Source organism: Varroa jacobsoni, unplaced genomic scaffold (assembly GCF_002532875.2).
Source record: "Varroa jacobsoni isolate VJ856 unplaced genomic scaffold, vjacob_1.0 scaffold_773, whole genome shotgun sequence".
Taxonomy (NCBI): Eukaryota; Metazoa; Arthropoda; class Arachnida; order Mesostigmata; family Varroidae; genus Varroa; species Varroa jacobsoni.
The window spans coordinates 300,811-324,307 of NW_019213675.1; the positions used below are offsets into that span (position 1 = coordinate 300,811).

Sequence of the window (23,497 nt, forward strand, 5' to 3'; positions counted from 1 at the left end):
AACGTTTGTTCCATTTATCTATACGTCCGCTCTTCTGTTTGCTACCGCCGTAACGCCTAAAAAAGGCTAAACATTTTTTTACCTGATCTTAATTATATGGCGGAGTTTCTTGAAAGGACGTGACATGAGTAGTTTTTGGACGAATTAAATCCAATGACAACGCGGAGAAGCTGCATCGTTTCCGATTGGTTCCATTAAAGCGTGCCGCATTTCTATGATATCATTAATCGCCCTTTACAGTTTTCCCAGGACTTAGTAAAGCCTGTACTTTAAAAATGGATACCTAAGTCTCATCAGATTCATTACTGATATGATTTGCAATGCTAGTGATTATCTTTTTATACAAAGCAAGCCTTCCAAAAGCTTCGCTGACACTGAAGAACTGATCAACGACTTACAGGAAGTTCCGTCAAGTTTTAAAAATACTTCAACTTTTAGATGGGCCTGTATGACACATAAAATGCTGTTCAAATATAGGAATAGGCTGCACCTATTCAATTTAGAAACGATCGTGATCTAAACTAGAAGGTGTAACACCGTCAGCTATTTTTAAATTTATTCGTTTTTTCTATTTTTTTGCACAACATTCAAGCCGTTTTCAACACAAAGGTTGCAATATAAGGATACACACTACACATTTTTATATTATGTAGAATAAGATATCTCTACCACAATTCCACTTGCTAAATTATGCCAAACCATATGGTGAACCTAATTACCCTGGAAAACTCAGGATAGCTTTTCCATCGTATCTAGCAGCAATGTCTTTTTTAGCAGTGTGGAGGCCTTTTTGCTTCTTAATAACCTGCCGTAATAGGCATCGATTACGAAGTAAGTTGCCTGTTTTTATAATGAATAGTGCAGATATGCATGTGTGTCTCCAACAGAATTATGTTAATTGTTTGTGCTTTGCTTAACTCTATTTTATTAATACGGCACTGTTATTATACTCAGCTGATGATGTGACATAATTAGGAAAATTCGTGATGATGCTCCAGTGATTCAGTAGAGAATATTGGCCATAAAGGATTCAGTAATAGAATATCACAAATTGACGATTACAAACGTTTGTTTCACATCGTGTTGTAGCAGTTTTGTTTTAAGCGTACGTACTTGCATCGTCGGAAAAAAGCTAAATTCAAGCAGTGCTGAACGTTAACGTTTTTGCCCAATGTATTTTGCCTCACACTTCATTCAGGTGTTTCTCTTCATTCCGATCCCATTCTTAGCATCTTCGATAGATGGCATCTTTGCCTACGATCGGCTCGTGGAGATTCTTGCCGCCCTCCTCTCAATCTGCTGCATGATTTTGCTAGGATTTGCTGACGATGTCCTTGATCTCAAATGGAGGTACGATTGCTAAGGTTTTTGTTAACCTCAAGAATCGCTTTCTAGTTAAAATTTCATACAGAACAATGTATAACGTTGATTTCATTTATGTGAGAATCTATGTAGATTAGATTCTTACAGGCAATATATTTCGGCTTCTTCACGACTTGGCTGCTAAACGTGTCCCATTTCAGCACCTTTATGAAAACGAATAAATGAGTCATTTTCTAGTAAAGAAGAACAGCACATTTTAGTCTACAGTATCATTTGTATTAGTAAACGCGTGCGTACATACAAGTGACCCTATATTTAAACGTTCCATGGAACAGATCCGAGTAAGCTAACCGATATCAGTAAAACAATAATTCTTGTTAATTCTGCGTGTTCTAGAGATAAACTCGTCTTACCGACTCTTGGAAGTCTTCCTCTACTTATGGTATACTATGTTAATTTTAATGTAACCACTGTCATCGTGCCCAAGCCGTTGCGCTTTCTTATCGGAGGTAAGAGTTCCTTCCTGTTGAATGTTTGTCTGCTGTTAATTGTAAACGCACGTAACCTATGTAGTATACATTTTATTGATTGTCGCTGTTATGATGCTCAGTGTCGGTTCGCGCTGTTTTTCGAATTGCTAATAATTTGTAATTTTATTGCAACTAACTCAAAATGTTTAGTTTAAACACTCCTTATTATATTGCCAAATGTATTGTATAGCTAAAAAGGAGGTGTAAATTGTTTAAGATGATTAATTCTGTTTCTATGTTAATTTCATTTTAATTCCTCTTAATGCTGGATCCCGCTGGAATTCAACGCGCGGACCAATTACGCCTGCCGCGCCGTTGATGACTATCACTCCGGCTTCGCTGTACCGAATGATACGTCCAGGCACTCTCTACCTTGGACCCCTATATTATGTTTATATGGGGATGTTGGCCGTATTCTGTACAAATGCAATCAATATTCTCGCCGGAGTCAATGGACTTGAGGTATAGCTGAGATATCAATATATTGAGAAACTGAAAGTACTTAAATCCAAGTACACTAGGCTATGCGAATAGAACAGCTGGATGTTCAAGCTAAATGACCGCTTATTTTAATAACTGAAATCTGGTATACTAAAATATATCTTCACGACGTTCTTAATTACAAGAGGGACCACTGTTCGAAGGAACACAGACATTGATGTAAAATACGTTAGCGCTTTTGCAATAACTTTTTACACTATGAAAAATAAAGAGCGATGGAGAATTCAGGACTGATGTGAGTAATTAGACGCTCCGTAATTCTGATTATGTTGTGATTTTGCTATCATTACTTTTAAGCTATCTAAAACAGGCTTGTACCGTTTTTCAAATCTAGGTGGGCCAGTCATTGGTGATTGCCGGCTCGATTATGATCTTTAATGTGGTGGAATTATTCGGTCGCGGTGAGACTGGCCACCTACTGAGCTTGTACCTGATGCCTGCTTTCTTTGCCACCTCATTCGCTCTTTACAAGTTTAACAAATATCCTTCAAAGGTTGGTAGAATAGACGCCTTTCATTATAAAGATATGCAGCTTGCTTCAGCTTATTCAATGTTGCACTATTACATTGCCGAAGCTGTCAATATAGTAAAAATCTCTCGATGGAAGATCTCCTTTGCGGTAGCAGAACATTAAATGATGTTTTCTTTTACTAGCAAAAAATGGAAACATTGCCTTCACGGTGACGTTTTGCATGAACTGAGCTACTTGTTGATTGACGCAGGTATTTGTAGGGGATACGTTCTGTTACTTCGCTGGAATGACGTTCGCGTGTGCGGCCATCCTTGGCCACTTCTCGAAAGCCATGTTGCTCTTCTTTGTTCCACAGGTAACAAGTGTTAACAATTTACAACGTCACAAACTTAGCAGACTCTGACGCAGAACTTATGTTTGTTTACCAGCTACCCTTTCATTTAAGAATAAGGAAGTAATGGGACTAAAAATTGTGTAGGACAGCGAAATGAATATCCACTTCATTTTGACCTTCGTCAGAAAGAAAGGAACGAGAACATAAACTGTCGACTTTTTTTTTGACCTGAATAGTATGTTAAAGAAAATAGGAAATAAATCCAATCTATGAAAACATGTGCATATAGCACAATTTGTATTACTGTTGAATAGAAGCTTCCGAAATACTGGAGTATGACGTGGTAAACATGCCTTGGAAGACTATTTGCTCCCACTTTAATGAACCTGAATTCGGATTCGAAATAAAAACGAAAAGGTCAAGATGCAATTTTAGCTCGGATCAAGTACGAAAATATTTTACTGAGTTTACTTGCATATATTACTTCCTAACACAACGGTTCCACCTAACAAAATCAGCGGTTCGCTCGAATTCTTTCATTAATTTATTACGCATTCGACGTATCTTATTTCAGCAATTATTATCTGATGTACTGTTAGAAATGTGATTCGTTAATAATCAGGAAAAACGGCAGCCCGTAGATGCTAAACATATGGTGTGTAAAAAAATTTCCCATTTAAATCCTTGCAAAGAGCCTTCACTAACCTTGGCCATATGCGGCTTGGACCTGTCGTGGAGAAAGATAATCATGTTATAACCTATCGAGTCATTTTTGTTTGGTATCCTCATCCATCCACTTAATGCAATTGAGCCTTGCGCAGATCCTCACCAACGATGATTGTTTTGTTATTTTCAAAGATTTCCTAGACATTTTCAGTAGTACCAAACGTGAAATATTTCTTTTTCTTTTTCATAGATTTCTGGTTTAAAACTGGATTCAAGCTTACCTTACGGCTCTACCAAATCCTTTCCTCCGCTGTATATCGACGTGGACACACCAGACTACGTGTTGCCCGGTTTCGGACTAAATTTTGATGAACAGTGAGAAGCAGTCGTGTTGTTCGCTTAGCCCAATTTATATATCATCCAGGCTTCTGATCTTTGATCAAATGTCATACATTCAGGATTCCTGACTATAGTCAAATGTTCGTAGCTTATCCACTCGACCAGTTAATGACCTGTTTGCCATCTGAGGTTCTCGTTGGCCATGGATGGTCGACCAGGCTAAGGTGCGCGAGCTCAGAATCATATCGTCGAACTTTCCAAGTCCCTCCTATATACTAACGTTTACATTGAGGATGACCTGTTCCTATTGGAAATTTGACTGGTGGCTTCCGCGTGTTTAGTATTTTCTTCAGCCCTTTGTAATGGAGAAGGGATTGACTAGATGAACAGCTAATCGGTCTCCAGATATCACGTATCAGTCGTTTCCGTACGTTTAGTCAGACATGTGCTTTGCTGCTGCTATCAAAATACTCATAAGAAAAGAAGATCGGCCGAAGTTTTTATACTCTAGTCGCATTGGTTTCTTTGAACACTTCAAGTAAGGTTGCTACTGTATCTTCAGATAATCAATTTCCTCTACTCGACACCGCAACTCTTCAAGCTCATCCCATGCCCAAGACACCGACTACCGGCATATAGCAAGTAAGAATCTCCGATTTTCATCCGATTTTTTCAAAAAGGCCTGAGTAATATTCGCATTCAAATCATCGAGAATTATCAAATAGTTTAATTAACTAAGTCATTAATAAGCATTCTATATTTGAACCTAGTAACAGCAGGAAGGTGATTTGTATAAAAATCGAAAAAAATTAAGGTAATTATATAACAACCGATATTTCTGTGAAACGTATTTGGTGTAGCTGTTGTTGTCCTCTTTGCAGACTTTAGATAGTTTTTCATATTTGTGGGTTATCTTGCAGGGAAACAGGTCTTCTCTCACCGTCGACAGTGACATTTCGTGAAGATTCGCTTTCGCGTCTCGGGCGGAGGATTCTCCGAGTCTTTAAGACTCTTAAAATTGTGCAGATCAGATCGGTAGCCCATGCCGATTCCACTACATTCGAGATGAACAATCTAACTATTATTAATTGGGCTCTTGCTTTTATAGGTATATATCTACTAATACAGTTTACTTTTTATCATTCTTGAATGAGAGCCGAAACTAGCAGTATCGTAAAGCGTACATTTGAACATTCTAATCTAATTAGGAATCGGATGCTGTACAGCTTGTGCTTATCAGGATAACTGAGTTCTCTGACCCCCATTTGTATCGTTGTTGCTAAGTTTCGCCTTTGTTCTGACATTTGCGCAATTTCAGATCCGATGAATGAAGGCGAGCTAGTTCGACTTCTACTAAAATTTCAAATAGCTTGCAATACGATAGCGTTTATATTATATTATGCACTGGGCCATATGCTCTTTTGAGCTGCCTCACCATCTTTTGCTGCATTGAAAAATAGTGATAGGGAAAGCAGTGCTCTGTAGAAGTAATGCTGCGGCCATCACCTGTTACAGTCGATAGTACTATCTGAAAGTATTACATGTTCTTTTGTAAATTTATAGCATAACAACTCTTAGTTGGAGTAAGTACCTGTGTGTTATCCCTGAGAGTCATACGATGGTGAAAATGGAGGTGAGGTAATGAAAACGCGCCCGTTCAATAGAATAACGAGGAACCTGATTTTTGCGGTAGGTTAAAAACCTGTAGATCTGAAAAGCTGTATATCCGAAAGTCAAATGGGATGTGTGAATATGTGAATGTATTATGTAGCAACCATGTTGTTAACCAAATTTATTGGATAAGAGTAGTTAGATTATCGTGACAAGTTAATAAGACTTTGAGATGTTATTATGCATTGTTCATTGCGCCCGTACTTATTAAGTATAAATTAATAAACGGAGAACTTTCCAACAAGAACGTTGGATGTCCACACATTGGCCAATTCTTCAACAAATGATAGGTATTGCACTTCATAGTGCAAACAAGATGTTAGTAATATAGGCTTCTCTAAATATGGCTTTACTGATCTTTTTCTTTTAACAAAAACCGCTTGTGCTTAAAAACAGTAACGCTGCACCGTAGCTACCCTTGGCTCTTTTACCTCCCAAAATTTCTAGATGAATCAAATTGCAACTTCAATACGCAAGATATCAGTCGAGCGCTTCCTTGGAAATCTAACCATATTGACCTTTTATCAGATCAATTTTAATATGCCATATGTTTTATGTTAACTTAAAATTGTATTGAGCTAAACAATATTTGTGAAATGACTGTCTAGGATACCCTTCACAGGACTGTCTGTAAAATGGCCGTTCAAAATATTTGACAGGATTAAACAAGCATTACGGCGATTGTCGCGCACTCTAGGCATAATAAGCCCAATTGGTTTGCTCAACGCTTATTAAGTTTTCATGACGCTGGTAGATTTGAGCTTAATTGCAATTTTGTGTTATATGTGAAAAGAACCAGAAAAGAGATCAATCTTAAAACGTGTTCTCCTTATAGATCATATGTGCCTATTTATAAACAGTCGCGCAACGCTTTGTAGAACATGCAGATAAATTTCTCAAACAGTAATTTCGTTTTCTAGAAAAGTACGGTAACATCACTCTTCTTTCACTGGACGACACACTATAGACATGGAGATAGATCGGAAATTGGATTTTATGCACTACAGGCACATTTTGTGAATGGTGAACAAGCCAACAGCCGTCTGCGCAATTGATTTTTGCCTGTTTATTCAGCGAGAATAAACTCTTTCCCTTTAATTGGGAATCAAAAATTGCCCTTGACAGAATTGGAAACCATCTGGACTGAAAACCAACTAGAAACCAGAACGTATCTCAACGTTTTGTTGGCCTGAAAGATCACCTGTTTAACTTGAATGGCATATGACACGTGCCTGAGGCCTTCGTGAACAATTCATAATGTAGTAGCCATGTTCACGAAATTTCTTTTCGATTGAAACAGACGGATTATTACACACGCATTTCCGGACTGCGTCGATTAACTCTGGTGTCCAGATTATTTCCTATCTATCGCCGATTTTCCGTCAAATAATGCTGGAAGTTGTTTCTACTACTACCAATCTACGGTGCCGTACATTGTTGGTTGACGAGAATAATTATTTTGGTAAGATGTAGCTTTGGACAAGTAATGCTTATAATTATCCAGCCAGTTCTATGATAGGGCTTAGTAATAGAACAATCTAGAAAAGAAGCGTCAGCCGTTAGTTAGAACTTGAACAAGGTCGTTATTATTCAGTGTCTTTGTAAGAACAAAATTTCTATACTTTTTCCTAATTAAAATCTCTATCATAAAAGATGGAGAAGCCTAAGGTCAATATTTTAGGCTTCGAAAACTTCTTTTCGAAGAAGAAAAGAGATTTTTTGATTTAAATTTAACTTTAAAAGAAGTTGTTTTTATTGAAAAGCTACAAAAATTACGTGTATCGTTTAGTAACGATGATATTGGATAACTGCATGCGACGAAATGACTCAGCACAAACGAAATACAATGTTTTTGTACACAAGAATTCGTTTTCAAGAGTTTATTTAGGAAAAAATCATTATTTGTTTATTAACCAATGGCCATAATTTACATTGTTACCATCAGGAGACGAACATGGTTTCCAGTATTCAGTGACAACGTTGTAACCCTCTCCCTGCTAATGAACAGTTTACCTTCTCCTTCAAGAATCGTTCGCTTTCTTTATTTTGTGAGCAATCATAGAAGCGATTGCTGAACGATTGATTGGTGATGAAATGATTATTTCGATTAATGAATAGCCGTGTTTGTTTCTCATTTGATTTGATCGTATCTAGCCCGCGCCCTTTTCCATCGCTCGCCTCGGTTGTTGTCATCCGAATGGATTGCATCCTCTGAACCTATCCCTGCACGTTCGTTGCGCATCTGAAGAACAGGGAAAATTTTAGGACAATAAATATGATGCTCATATATATTACGTTTGTTTCTGAGAAAAATTTAAGTTTTTAGTATAACTTAGATGTTCACTGATAGTAGTCAGTGAACATTCTCATATATAGTTTTCATTACAAAAAAAAATTTCCTTGGTACTCCGCTGTTAGTGCCTGTGCAATGTTTGCATACCTGCACGGGAACGGGCTGTGTTCCACCTTGATTAGACCGTCCCAAGCCCTCTCCTTCTCGCCAGCCCATGCCTTGGAGCATTTTGAAGCCTTTGTTTGATCGTTCCATCGGCCTGAAGTATTATAGTAAATAAGTACACGAGCAAAAAGATACGTCTTAGAATCTTTCTAGGGCTTAGTTTCTAAATTACAATTGAAAGTTTCTGTAATAAGCTGGTTGGTAAGATACTTTCCGTCTTTGTTTTTGGCATAAGCCAACACCAATTACAGAAGACTGAACGTCGAAGCAGCTACAAAGGGAAACTCAATGGTGCAATGGTACATTTTTGCCTTTCTTAGTTTAAATTAAACGATATTGGACAAACCGGTCACTCTATTTTAACCTAGCTACGAAAATTGGTCTAATTCTATATAGTTTTAGATATAAATATCTATATTAGGCAACATTTGTCTGATATAGCACATTTTATTAAAGTATATGCGAGAAGAATTTCATGATAAGCACTAAGAAATGCTACTTATGCATCATGTTAGATTAAAAGAGTACTCACGAACATTTTAATCTAAGTGGTATAATGTCACTGGAAATTTCTAATAGTGGTCGTACAGTATTATTTGCTCCGACTGCTCGACCGAACTAGACTTAATGTCTCGTATTGCTAGAATTAAAGGTTTTTGATTAGGAATGGTGGGCTGTTCATTCTAGAATAGTAAGTGAAATGACCCGACATAAGTTTACCAGATACCATTATCATCTCGTTTACTACGTAGCTGAAGCTGTATAATTTTAAGAAAATGAAAATAGATCACGTAGAATTGAAATACTTAATGATTGATTATTAGATATAGTTTGGAATGCTGTCAGTGTTACCACAAAAACGGTAAATTTCGTAAGCCAACATTATAATCAGTTAATAATCCACATTCTCCAAAGCAAGTACGAGTTACTCTCACTTAAATTTTAAATATGACCTTCATATATATAATTATGAACGAATTATGGAATGGATTTTAATGACACCGCGTGTAAGACGAAACTACCGGAAAAAACTAAAAAAAAATAAAACTTCTGCCACTCGCGAGCAAAATTATTCAACGTAACCAATTGTTTTTGAAACGGCAAACGTTTGCGATTCGCTCTATTTATTCTGTGTTCTGACTTGATATTTAAATAACCAATAGCAGGTTCCATATGCGCTAAGTTTGTGGCAGCAACTGTCAGAATGGTGAGCAGCTGTGTACCTGCTCGAATCCTATACAACCGGTCGTGGTCGTGCGATTATGTACTCTCTATGTACGTACATGCGACTATGAGAATAAAAATGCAACTAAAGCAAAATGATTATGACATCGTGTGTTGTATGAAATATCCATAGCCTTTGTAACGTACTTAATCGTTTTGCATTGGTTTCAATCGAGCCTCTGTGGATCGTCTTTCTGTCGTCACGGTCCTGTATGATCACGGCCGTTGTTTGCCAGAAACTATGCTGAAAGTGCACTTATAGTAGAAGTACTGAGTGCTACTATATAAATATCAGGCCATAATAGGTGTAATATAACGGTGCAGTAAAGTCTGTCTTAAAGGAAGTTCAGCGTAGGAAATCAATGAGGATCAATGAGATGCGCAAGAAAAGCTTGTATCGTCAATCGATACGAACAGAGTAACACGTTCGATAAATTTTAACAACTTCTGTTTTTTTTATTGTTTTGGTTGCTTCTCACAAATCAGTTTCAGGAACATCAAAAGACCGATGATTTGCGCCCGATTTGTTTTGATCAATAAGCTTCTCAAAGTTTATCTCACTTTTACTAATCACATTATTACTGTTATCTGTCAGCTTTTATTGAATGTACTAAGCTTATACATGCAAAGATATTATTGAAAACAAGTAGACATAAAGCTGCAATATAGTACTACTAAACGTTCTTTAATTATTTACAGCAAAGTGTGCACTACACCTGCGCCACTAATGGGTTATCGAATCATGAAGTTCGATTTCTTTTTCTAGCTTCTTTTCAGCCTGGAACACTACCGTCTGAGAGACCTACGATGTCTCTTTAAGTATAAAAATCCGTCTTTCCTTTGCGGATTCGTTTTACCAAATTTTAACTATTAAGAAAAACACTGTACAAAACAACAGTAACTGACCCATCTATACAAATTAAGCATACAACATTCAAGGTCATTCCCAAACAAACTAGATTGGTTTAATTACTAATTTGCTGTGACTTATGCCATTGTCGATTTATGTGATTCACAGATTCTATAGTTCTACAGGATAAAAAAAAGCTGCACACGATCTAATGGAATACCATTGGACATTAATTCCTAGTTATTTTCATTAAACACGCCATTTTATAGAACGCCTCAAAAGTCTTGTTAATATGCAATCTTATCGAATGAACGAAAAACTCGACTAAAATATGCAAGATGCAAGGGTTTTTTGCTAAAGTATTATACTTGGTCCGTCTACTCATACTGTGCCAAAACCTTTGCGTTGCCTGGATGATCAAGGCGTATCACGTATTCACGCAAGAGCAAATACTGCATCCTGATCTCGACTTCATGCCTTCAAATGTACGATTGCAATCATACATACAAATCCTCAGGATCTCGTTGACAAATTTATGTGTTACTAAACTTCAGATCCGTTGCAATCAAATACAATTTCGCAGTGCATTAACCGGAAGTAACAGCTTTACAGGCAGCAAAGCTTCGACACATACTAATATTATATTTCAGACGCATTTTTACAAGGATTTTTACTAAATCATCCTAGGGATGATTGTTTCAGTACATTTCACAACAAAGGTACTGGAAATGTAAAGGAATGTGTATATACTAAGGGATATAATATTCGCTAAGGTAGAAGCCTCGAATGGTAGGGAAGCCTTTCGACGTTAAGTAAACAACGCAGTGAAAGCTTAACTCTCGGTAAAAAAAATTACTGCATTTTTCAGTTATGCTGTAATTTCGTTTTCTCCAACACGTGACGAGTTTCCTTTCGACACTGCCAGAGCACTCCTAGTGGACAATCAATTTTGTGTTCAGTTCGAATAAGCTCGGGGTCAATCTGGTGCCACGTAGTTCGCAAATCAATGGCCGGAGAGACCCTGATGTCCCAGCTGGAACAACTCCAAACGTCAGAGTTTCAAACAGTGGGGTACACGTTAAATATTAATTATTACCGCCGAAGATAAGTTCCAGATGAGAAACATTATTTTGCAAATTCATAAAAAAGGCTAGGTAGACAATTAGTAACTAAATATTCTGAGTTTTATGAACTGTATTTTCGCCAAGGCAGATAACTTGCTTAAAAATCCTGTACAGACAAAACATAATGTAAATTTGTAGACGAGAACTTACAGCAGTCACGCTGATGGAGCAAGTTGTTGCCGATTTAAAAACTTGTGTATGTGCTTGGATGTCATAAAACCATCCGAGTATAATCATGTTGTCATGAGTTACTCCGTTTTTGCTAAGTAAAGGCCACAACAATCGAACGCAAATGCGTTATAGCTGGGCAAACATGTGTTTGAAACATAAGTCGTAAGATGTTGGGGTTACACGGTAATGGCTAACCCACCATCGAAAAACCACATTCTACTCTATATACCTTCCTTTCTTGCTGTACTAGTTGAGTATATACACCGAAAATATTTTACGTATTTTGCAAATAATTGCAGTATAAAACTTCATCGGTCATGTTGCTATCATTCTGTTATCAGCTACATAATATTCAACTTAAGATCATTACTCTGCAGTTCCAGCTTTAAATGGTCTTTTCCTAGGAAATTATTCGAATAAAATAAAAAAGACGCAATGCATTGTGATTTACCGAAAAAGATTGTTTTCGTGTTATTTCATTCTCAACAGCTTACACATTGTCAATAACTGTTTATACAGTTGTGCTATAATTATGGGCATAACTCGTGAATAGAATACAGTTGTTATCCTAATAGTATATCTGCACGTCTGTATATTTGAGAGATAATTATAGTATGGTAACAATATGTCCGCCATCAGCTCATCAAGAATTGGAGTACATCCAATCATAGATGAGTATATCTTGTCTTTTCAATATTTCGGTCATCTACATTTCCACCCTGATTCGGTGTGTTCATTCGTAAACAGCATGAACCGGGAACCTCAAATTACAGCAGCCTCTGCCCTGAACATTTCAGAATAGGCAACACAGATATCTTTTATTGGTTACAATGATGGTTTCATGACAGTTCATTGTCATCCTGGACCTTCAGCCATAGAGACAAAGGCAGAGCTGAATTTCAAATAAGATGCAACTGATATGAGTTTTCTACTAAGCGGGGAGGAGCCGAGCGTCATTTTTCTTAAATCACCCTTCTCTCAAAAATTGTATTTTTTTTGAGAGACAGAATCCCCGTAGCGTCACATTCGCGATTGCAGCTACGGCGAAAAATTGGTAATTAACCGAAAAGCAGAGCGGCAGAGCAGCCACAGGGTGTATTAACAGATCATCTATTATTAATAATATAGTATTTCCCACTGCCTAGCATCAAGTTCGATTTGATCCGAACGAAGAGATTTTCATTTACATAACAGTTTAATTTTAAACGCTGGCTAAGCTACCTAGAACAAAAGATTGTAAATAGGTACACGCCTATCCTATAAAGCAATGCCAGTAAGACAAATCTTATATCGCCTCTATCAATGCGACGTACCCATCTGCACTGTTTTATGGCAGGCTTCCTAAGCCCGCGACGAATAAAATTCGCGGCAACAATCCTTCTGTTAATTTTAACTCTTTATTTAGGTTGTCCATCCCTACCCAGATTTACTGTGCTTTGTTCAGTAATTAGTTTCTGATGTGGTTTTATTATTTTTTTTCTGTTTTGCTGAAGGGTTGTGTTGCGATGATACGTGATTTCAAAATAGCTATGGATTACGGAAGATATTCCCACTTTCTATTGATGAGTTGCGCGTTTAACGTCACAGCATTACCCAAGTTTTATTACAAATATGAGGCTGGTGGTGTAGCGCAGTGAAACACGTAGCCTAATGATTAGCATAATTTATTTAAGTAACTATAAACGAGGACGTAAGTGTCTTAAGACTATAACAGCTGATTGTTTGGTTTTTCTGTCGATCCTGTTCTTGAAGAAAAAAACCTGCCAGGGCTCACGGCAATAGCTCAGCGCGTGTGTTAAATCCCTCTACTATTAATAATTTGTTATTATTATTAACACTAGCTATAATATCGTTAATAACATTGTTACAAATATTGTATTGCCATCATTGCACTGTACATAAGATTTCTTCTGATGACAACTCATTTATCATAACTCGTGCTCGTTTATAGCAATAAACTTCGTTAGACTTGTTTTTAATAATAATGATAACTATAATAGATAGGCAACATGTTCTGCGTTGGTGTTGCGTTCTGAAATTCCAGGGATTAAATCATGCAGGCGAACAGGGTTACAGGCACCGATTACATCAAACTATCTGTCATTTTAAATCCGCATTTGTTTCTAGGTCGGTCTCAAATTCAGATATCAATGATATAAGGTGAATAGTTACAGTGACAAATATTACGTCAAAAAGCTATGTATTCTCAGACACATTCTATTTTCTCATTTGTGTGTCAGTTACTATGGGCACCAAGGTAGAAACGGTGTTAACCCAAACGTAGTCGTCATATCAATTCTGTGTATCTAATTCAAATTATTGACTTTCCTAGCATATCCCTGAAGTAGTTACGTTAATCTTCTTGTCACTCTGCCAGAGGCCAGTACCGCCTACGCCGCAGAGCAATTTCAAGGATGAAAAACTTCTCATATGCGTTTCATCTCGTGTGACTAGCTCATCTCAAAACACAGCACTAAAAATTTAAGCAGATGTTCAGTATGAATACAGGAAATATATATTTCTGTTTTCTGTTATTACTGAAATCACTATAAAGTGCAGGTTTTCGAAAACTAATGATTTCATTGTTGCAGACTATTTGACAGTCTTATGCGTGCGTTAAAAGGCAGCAGCAACGGCAAAAGCTCGATTTGATAAATCCGGTTGTATCGGTGCCTTACTAAAGATTGATTGAAATTATTTCTGAATGCTAATTGCTGCTCACGCGGGGGAGCTATAGGCATACAGTTTTGGCTAGCTACTTGTTCTTAAATACTCCTTTTTGAACACTAGCCACCATAGAAGCGAGGAATTGTTCATAAAGGCGCTCAGAGAAAAAAGGTAGAAACGGTAGTAAGCCGTCCATAAACCCTATGTGACCACCACGCGTCGTCACAATAAAGGCAAGATTCGCGTTGTCCTCGACAGCTGACACCGGAAGTGCATCCGCTGGTTGGAACATGTCATCCGCAGCGCAAACGCAGAGGGTCGGTATTCTTGTTTTCCTGATCTTATGACTAAGTGTCGCCGCGTCATAGTATTGATCGACGGACTGAAAACCGAACATTTTCGATGTGAATCGTTCATCGAACTCCTTGATCGTGGTCGACTTTTGAACATCATCGAGGTTTACCCGTTTTCGGAACTCCTCAAATTTATCCTTATGGGGTTCGACGGTTAGCCACAGATTACGTGCGAGGTGACGGTTAAGTAATCGATTGAGGCCGGGCAGCTCCAAAGAGTACACTGCCTTGCCGACATCGTACACCGACGAGATAAGCATGGCCGCATCGCACATAGCTTCCTCACGAGACTCACTTAGATAGTGACCAAGAATTACTCCACCGAGAGAGATGCCGCATGCTACAATGATAGATTCTGGGTAGCGTTCTTTAATTTTCCGTAGTGCGAACCCCATGTCGTCAAAGCTAACTGCACAGTATGTTTTAGCCGTCCGTAGGTCAACGCCTCCTCGACCGCGGTTGTTCAGAACAGCTACGCGACAGCCTTGTCGGCAAGCGCCAGGAATTATCGATTTAATGTACTCAGTCTGTGAATGCCCCGTCAAACCTGCCATGAAAAATGCTATCGGCGCATTTTGAGGAAGATCACTAGGAAACCAATCGAGTGCCAGAACGCCGCCATCTGGGGTGTCCAGAAGCTCCCGCTGATATTTGATGTCGGGAAGCAGTGAACGAAAGAAATTTGACAGAGCGGTTTGGCTATGCGTACCGAAGCACCACGGTGTGGGATAGTACTTTTCGTTGACTGCTGGTACCATCGCTTCAAGTACATTGCGTAATTTGCCCGCTTTACAATACAGCTTAGGCCTTTGGGCTACTGAGGTCAGGTAGTAGTAGAGAAAAGCAACCCCCATGCTCATGAACAGAGCTATTTGGGGGTTGGAGTAATAGAAAAGACTCGATGAGTCTACAACCCAGTTTAATACTGTTCCTTCCTGAGTCTCACTCATTTTATGCTGCAGTCTGTCCAGAATTCTCAATTTTGGTGTCTAGTTAGCTCTATTATTGATAGCTAATATGAGAATCTCTTGACAGTCGTAGGCCCTAAAATAATCAGTTGTCTTGCTAGATGAAAAAAGAAATTCACGCACTTGTACACTGGTACTAAGGTAGAAGTATGACTGATCTGGCTCACACGCCAATTGATATAGAAGGCAGGCAGGTAGGCACGAACAGAGTACAGCCTGTCCTGTGGTTAGTGCATATAAGATAGAGGCACGGTTGAAACTTTTACAAGCACAAACGAAAACGTCGCCTGCGAGCGTGGACGTTTAGACGATTTCTGACTGCTAGCGTTCGCGGAGTCTCGGAGAAGGACTTTTGATTGTTTATCCGCCTCGAGTCCAGCCACACCAAGTCACAGTCGCTTTTGCTAGATACTGTAGCGCCGCCACTGGATGTTGACCCACACAGTCGCTCCCGGCAGGAATAGCAGCAGTTGGCTGCTACTTTCAGTGGAAGAGCACCGATTTGCCACTTACCACTACAGCGTCGAGACTTCGCTCTGTCTACTCATACTCATAATTCGCAAAAACAGACACTTAACAAATGCCGCTCGGCTCGGCTCGCCGTTGCTTAGTTGAGAGCAAGGGCAACGCCGTGACGGCTGTGGGAAGAGGGAGAGGGTCAACAGCCCAACAGAGCTGCCGCGATAGAACACACGTAACTAATATCGCAAACAACCATCACAGCGAGCTGCTCGAAGCTACTGGCAAACTAATACGGTGGAATTGTCAGCGAGTGCGTCACTGGTGCTAACACGCGCTGCGACTGTGGTACAAACGCCTGTAGCAGGACCAGCAGCGATAGTGCTACTGGTCCTGCTACAGACGTTACTATAGCAACGCTCACCAGACAAAACCTGGCTGTTTTACCAAGACCCGCCTCCGGGGACAGTTATGAATAATGTTGTTGCGGGGCATTCATGGGAACAGATTCTCATTGTATTCTCATTGTATTATATCCATCAAAGGACATTTAAGGTATTGGGATTTCAAATTAGAATTTAGATTATCTGGAATCTAAATATATATAGTTCTGTAAAAGATAGAAATTGAAACGCATACTACGACTACATCATTGTCGCAGCGGGAACTTAAATAACAAAACTAAATCCAAATAAAAAATGTTTTAAACAAAACAATTTTCTGTTTACAACTTTCTTTTTACATTTTTTTGGTATAGTACATAAAACCCTTGTTTTCCAAGTGGTTGTTTATCCAGCTCAAATTGTTATATTATATGGAACCGATTACAGTCATGTTAATAAAAAAATTTCCTTACATTACTGTTTCGCATAAACTTAAGTTCAGCCTCTTCGTACCTTAGAATATTTACATGGTTCTATGAAAATACTACACACTAGTCACCACCAGATATGATGTGAGTAGAGGAAAGTTGGATCGATCTCACTAAAACATATTGTGGTTTAAGCGCTATTTTAGATCGCTATTTGACAGGCATATACTGCAGTGACAGGAGCCTAAATCCCTCATGAACTGAAGCAGAAATAGTGTGTGGTAATTTTCATAATATTCATATATGAATATTTTACTTACACTTCAGCATGTGCAGGTGCGGCATCTAGTTCATGAGGGAAATCTGATCCAACTCGAGCTCGTCTTTCGCCCGCGCGATCTGCGTACTGTGGATTGTCGTCAAGCCAAGGTTCGATGTACGGTTCTTCAGCTAATCCGTATTGCTTTTTTAATCCTTTAAGGTTTCGCCGACGCTGAGCTTCACTGCTCAGTGAGCTTGCATTTGCTGAACTATTTGGTGACGGCGCGTCTGCAAAGCAGGATAATTCCAAAGAATGCAGTGGATATGTTGTAGCGTACTAATCTTCTTCACTATTATTGTCTATTTAACTACAATATTTAACGCTCGTCACTATTAGGATTGCAAGCTATGAGCGACAGCTTTCTAATCCCAATAAACTGGGAGTTGCCCGATTTTTCTTATATTCATTATTAGATTTTCTCTTTCACTGTTTATATTATAAAGCATTATCCGTATACAAGCAATATCCATTAAATGCTACTCATCATCAATGAGCTAGCAGTCGCGGATAGTTTGACAGATAAGTGTAATTACTACTCACCGAGCTCTGCCCGTCGCTGAAGAAGCCCAGGTTCGCAATTTCCACACGTGTCCTTCCTATCATGTAAATGCACTTCCAATTGAGTGCCCTCTCCAAGCTCAAAACGGTCCATATGTACCAAAACATGTTTTGCGCCCTGAAATATTTCCAAAACCCAAGAGACTATTGGTGTTAGATAATGTTCAGTATAACAACAATATACTGAATATCTAGCTGAAAATTTTATACAGCACTGTTAGATAATGTTCAGTATAACAACAATATACTGAATATCTAGCTGAAAATTTTATACAGCACTAAGTGGTGCGAGCTTCAGTGTGTAGAAATAACGCTTAAAATAGTGATTAAATGAAGAAATGGCGCACCTTTTTTAGAGGCTTTCCGTTGATTTTGGTCGGATTATTCCCGTCAAGCTGTTCGACCTTGTACTGTTGTGAGTCAGACTCGAAATATATATTGCAATGCCGCTTGCCGATACCAGCGTCGGGAACACAGAGATCACTTTTTAGAGGTGCTCCAAGTACTCCTCCAGGGAATGGAAGCATTTGCACCGAATGCGGTGGTAGCTGCTGTGATTGCTTTACGACAAAACGTATACACGGTGGATAATTGGTTATCGCATCTGCAACATCGGAATTATAAATAGTAGTAATACGGTTAACTAAACTGATCCAGTGTAGTTCTCAAAATATTTCTTTACCTTTTCTTACCACAAATTTCTCTTTAAGGCTAAATCTGTATTATGCCCCTATTACAACATACCACAGACATAGCCCTAGTGAATGAATTTTTTTCTTCGTTCAATTGAGCCCATGCGGCCTCTCTACCCATTGAAGTAGGATGTGTATACGATGGGTTTCTGGATATGAACTCTAGTAGTTTATCATGTCTTACTAGAGTCTTCGTCCTCGCTGAGAATAGCCATCTCGATAGAACCCTCTTCCTCGGTAATAAGCTCGCCCTCATCAGCGCTTCGCTCGGACCTCCGGCTTTTTCTCGGGGGACTCCTTCGTTGATCCCTCGGGCTGCCTCCAGCGGCACCATCGTCGTCCCGGCCGACGTCACGGTTTCCCCGGCCACCCCTGGGCGAAGTGGGACTCGGCAACCTCTTACTCGGCCGCGATCTGCTGCGCCTCCGCCGCCGTTGCTGCTGCTGCTGGTGTTCCTATGAAGGGTTAGAGATCAAGCAGAGGGCCATCGTCAATCGGGTTTCGGGGGCCACTTGCCTGGGAGACCTCGTGCGGTTCTCCGCGGGCCCCTCTCCACCATGTAAAAGAAGGGCCCATCGACGAGACTGCCGGAGAGCGTCAGTGCTTCAAGCTGCGCTGCCACGTCCTGTTCTGCCTCGCCACGCTAAAACGACCATATCAACCAATCAATACGCACACCTGTACTACGACTTACCACCTGCACCATTAATCGCCAATACCAAAAAAAGAGGCCTAGCCAACGAAAACAAATCAACTGATCATTCGTCCCCGCATTCACCCTGCTATAGATTAAGATCCACTTGTTTGGGCAAAAGAAATTTGATTACACCAAGTTCAATAGCTTTATACTTGAAGCAATGTGGACTTCTCTACTATACGATAGTCCTGTGAAACCCGTAACTTTCCCCGATGGCAAGGTAAGCGCATTTGTAGCTTTCCCTTTCTTCGCTGCTTCTAAACTAGACACTTGGCGAGAATGAAATGACAGCGGCATAAATCTCATGTGAAGAACTAATCATCAAATATGATACTTCAGGTGTCCGGCCGTCTCGCTCCATCTCCAGCAGTTCTGTTGCTGTGATTGCTAAGCTCCGCAACAGCAGCAGCGGTGCGCCACATCCAACTAACCCGCTCCCGGCTGTTGCCTCGACTGCGCGATCGTCGTCGTCGTCGATCCCTCGAACGACTTCGTCGTCTCCGATCTTTGTCCTTTCGATCTTTGCCACTCGCTCCCGGGGGCTCCACGACGGTGTAGCTTTGCGTATCTTCATCGTAGCTGTAGTACGTACCCGTTGTAGGTTGGTAGAAAAGTTTCGTTTTCTGTGATTAGACAGTTAAATGATACAAAAAAAAATATAAATAACCACAACTTCAACAAACAATTATTTGGTATGATCCGATTTGGCGTATCCGTTTCCCATGTTTAGTTAGCTTTCAAGACTAAATTGATTCGTTTAGACCTATTGGAAAAGCAGGTATAAGGAGAAAAAAGCTATCTAACCTTTTTTGAGAGCCAAGTGCCAATACTTAAACTGAACCCACTTTATTAAATAATTGATGACCATATAATGTACAATCTTAATTATCTTAAAAATCATACCGGATCCCAGTAGTAGCCTGTTGATTGCGAAAAGAACATGTGGTACTGGTCGTTGTAAACATAATCGCCTCCGGCACCAGCGGGACACATCTCTTGCGCCGCTTGTGTCACCATATCAGCCACAGTCAACTGTATCAGTCAACATACATAAAAAGTACAACAAAAAAGCATACATAATCATTAATTCTTTTTTGTAATAACCGTTGAAGTAAACGCGCTCAAGAAGTTCAAGCAAAGTACTTTCGCTTGAGAACTATAACATTCTTGATGCAGTAGGAAAATCGCATTAACCGACTTCGCTGAACAATAGTACATATAACAAATCGCTATTGCTAACAATAAGTTTCCTCACACATACCTTCGAGCCCTCCGGAGGTATGAAGTCAGTACTTTGTTGTGCTTCTGTCTGTGTCTCGGCCTCCTTTGTCCTCGCCTCCTTTGCTTTTGGCTCCTGCCCGCCTTCAGCCGCCTGTGACGCATTTTCCTCGCTCTCGTGACACTGACAGCAGCAAGGGGCTCCGATTAATGAATACTCCAACCGAAAACCTCCAGCTTGCTTGAGGTCTGTTAGAATCGACTTCATTTCCTATAAAAAGCAGCAATGTTGCCCTTTTTAATTTCATGTCAGCAGGCTCAGAAATGAAACCTAAGGATGGTGACAATAAAAACAAGTGAATACCTCAACTGCAAAAGTATGTCTGCATTGAGTATCCAATCCCACATGTACACTATTTCCCAATAACACAACTACGACGTTGGAGTTATCTCCGAATCATAAGTTATATTATCGTAAGAACGCACCTTGGTATACTGTTTCATACGATTCTCATATACCAGCGCCAGCCCACACATGCTCTTCAGGACTTCGCAATTTTTCGAGAAGCTAGCCACAAATGTGTCACCGGCTATTTTGCCCTCCAACTGGGAAAGCTTGTTGAGGTATTCCTCCTGAACCTGACCCGTGTTGTCTGGCATCGTGGAGTTGCTGTATAGAGGACGAAACTTTTTATCAGTGCGATACAAAACAGTCGTGAATATGGAAAGTCAATAATCACTAATCGTTTGCCAAATTTTTCAAAGTTTAAAATTTAAAAAGTCCTTCATCTATTGTCGACTGAACAGCGCATATATAATTAAGGTATCTGATATATTTAGAAACGATTAACTCACATATAAATTAATATTCTTATAAATAATGTTAAGTCCATAATTTTTTTTCAAACTAGACTCATTTTCATCTAAATAGATATCAACTAAGAAATATATAACAAGAACTCACTTGGGTTCAATATTATGTTTTAAGTTTGTTTCCCAATACTTAAGCTCAAATCTATAAAGTCATTAACAAGTTTTTCGCTCGATCAAGTGAAAAGCATCATTAGTAATGTAGTGTATAGTACCGTACGTCATCTCAGGCTAGTGCTATAAATTTCAACACTGCAATATGAATTAAAAAACTATGCAAACGCCTAAGTTTTCAGTCACTAGTTAAGTTTATTTTTTCTAACAATGTGCAGATAGCTTTGGTAAGTATTATCTATCTACTTTAACTCAACGTGTAGAGATAGGCCAAACTAGCTTTTTTCTAGTCAACAAACTATATTTTGAACAAACAAACCTGTAATACATATGCCTGCGGCGCTTAATCATGAATGCATGTTAATAAACAAAAGAAAGGTAAGGGCGTCTATGCAGTTTCAGTTCAGACAGCCGGTCACGTCGTTTCAACATGAAAGAGGAGAACTAACCATATGGATCTCTGTCAATAAAAGATTTCGGGCTTGATACCTACCTAATCCATCACCTTCGACGGCTTTGTCTTTTATATCCAGCAAACAGGTCGGTAGAAACAATAGTTTACAAAACGCTAGCCGAAAAAGTGCTGCCCAGTTGAAAGATCCACTTCGTGTTCAATACTGCGGTTTGTATTTCTGGACATGTCAAGGAGAAAGTAAACTTTATTCATTGTTTACTAAACCCCTTAAGAACACAAAATATGTTTTCGGCTTGACAGAAACCAATCGAATGTTACGAAAATAGTTGTATGACACTCACTCATAACGCACAAAACCTTGCGAGAGTCGTAATAATAAGCATTACAGTGTAATTAGGCTAATAACAAATCGACTAGATACTGGGAAAGGCTTCATTGATATATAAGAGAACTACCTAATTGAGAATTGGCCAAGTAAGCCTGCCTAGAATTGCAATATAGTAAAGAAAATCACCTCTTATTGGCCGGTATCCAAGAGTACTATAACACCTGCACACAATCCTTTGGACACCAACCAGTTATCCGGTACGTTTACACGACGCTGCTGACAATAATTATGTACGATCAAAACGAGTATTTAATATAGTCCACTGCGTAAACTAGGAGGAAAATGCACAACGACATTTACTTTTCAACAACGAAACGACATTACCTTCGCATCAGCAAAAAACTATTCGCTTTCTGCCACCGCTTCCCGTAGAACACACAGCCAGATACACACCTTTACGGACACACTTACACCCAGACACAGAATAAACAACATTCCCTGCCTAAATATAGCTCGTCCAGCGATCTGTCGTCTGCTTCAAAGTCCCCCCGCGAACCGCGGACATCAATTACGAAAAAGAAAGGTAATTGTGTAACTCAGTACGATTTATTCCGAATTTTTACGTCAATCAGAAATTGCTGGTGACGGTTAGCCATAACTACAAAACGGAGTGTGCCTTAATAAACGCAGTTCTAAGTTTGAACCGCCTCACGTGTCCCTAAGTTTAGCAGGCAAACGCGTTACCACTGCACGATTCTAGTTACAACTGAGTATGATTTAAGAATACTAGAGGATCTTTGATTAAACCGGAACAACACGAAATCTAGACGAAAAACCAAAATTAAAAGAATCAGACAGTGAACCGTTGGACAACACCGAAATTTGGCGCGCAAATTTAAAAAAAAAAACGTACGAAGCAATCCGAGTAATATAACACTTACGATCTCTTTGTTATTTGCTTTGCGTAGTTGCAAAAAAAACAAACACCTTTGCTTTCACAAATTTTATGGACCTAAAGAACAACCAGGAACTTGAATTTGAGGTACTGCTGATAAAAAATATGTTGCTCCTATAGCTACTAGTCTGTCTTGCATGCTGCTAAACGAAAGCGAATTCTATTTGACAATATTCGTCCATAATCTGCAGCAGAAAACAAAGATCGACTTAGTCGGCTTCATTATCACACAAAATCTTTTTTTCAATTATTTGCGTAGGGCTCAGGCATTGCGCGTCACATGTCATTATGATTAACTTTAGTGACAAAACAAACGGCTAATCTTATTCAAAAGCAGTCGTCTTTATAAAGTTCTCTCATTATGGCGTTAAATCAGTTTTCGTTTACTTACGGAATCTCAGACTGCA

At 39.2% G+C, this 23,497-nt stretch overlaps 3 protein-coding genes across 6 annotated transcripts in view; 1 reads left to right on the plus strand and 2 right to left on the minus strand.

Annotated features, from left to right (window-relative positions):
• The window catches only part of Alg7 (Alg7 dolichyl-phosphate N-acetylglucosaminephosphotransferase), an 8,928-nt gene extending 2,830 nt beyond the window's left edge, over window positions 1–6,098 (plus strand). For 2 of the 3 annotated variants that reach the window (XM_022838716.2, XM_086969680.1), the window contains exons 2-9: window positions 1,199–1,350; window positions 1,720–1,832; window positions 2,215–2,315; window positions 2,689–2,847; window positions 3,077–3,181; window positions 4,728–4,807; window positions 5,086–5,273; window positions 5,484–6,098. In XM_022838716.2, the coding sequence (XP_022694451.1) occupies window positions 1,199–1,350; window positions 1,720–1,832; window positions 2,215–2,315; window positions 2,689–2,847; window positions 3,077–3,181; window positions 4,728–4,807; window positions 5,086–5,273; window positions 5,484–5,590 (1,005 nt within the window). In that variant the 3' untranslated portion in view covers window positions 5,591–6,098. The remainder of the gene's footprint in view (window positions 1–1,198; window positions 1,351–1,719; window positions 1,833–2,214; window positions 2,316–2,688; window positions 2,848–3,076; window positions 3,182–4,727; window positions 4,808–5,085; window positions 5,274–5,483) is intronic. The other variant, XM_022838717.2, reaches the window with a different exon arrangement.
• A 1,587-nt stretch (window positions 6,099–7,685) lies between these two features.
• LOC111263542 (uncharacterized) lies at window positions 7,686–22,609 on the minus strand. 2 transcript variants are annotated; one of them, XM_022838712.2, is made up of 12 exons: window positions 22,520–22,609; window positions 22,322–22,408; window positions 20,895–21,078; window positions 20,452–20,679; window positions 20,094–20,222; window positions 19,622–19,813; window positions 18,678–18,948; window positions 18,149–18,405; window positions 17,784–17,919; window positions 17,242–17,470; window positions 8,277–8,388; window positions 7,686–8,078 (listed from the first exon to the last, which is right to left on the minus strand). In XM_022838712.2, the coding sequence occupies exons 3-12, from the start codon at window positions 21,066–21,068 to the stop codon at window positions 7,968–7,970; spliced, it is 1,839 nt and encodes a 612-aa protein (XP_022694447.1). In that variant the 5' UTR covers window positions 21,069–21,078; window positions 22,322–22,408; window positions 22,520–22,609; the 3' UTR covers window positions 7,686–7,967. The 2 variants fall into 2 exon arrangements, with proteins under 2 accessions (XP_022694447.1, XP_022694446.1); XM_022838711.2 differs by lacking the exon at window positions 22,322–22,408 and having other exon boundaries at window positions 22,520–22,542.
• Window positions 12,104–15,768, minus strand: LOC111263543 (phospholipase ABHD3). Its single transcript, XM_022838713.2, has one exon. It carries the CDS (start codon window positions 15,631–15,633, stop codon window positions 14,419–14,421), a length of 1,215 nt encoding a protein of 404 aa, XP_022694448.1. The 5' UTR covers window positions 15,634–15,768; the 3' UTR covers window positions 12,104–14,418.
• Window positions 22,610–23,497: the final 888 nt, after the last annotated feature.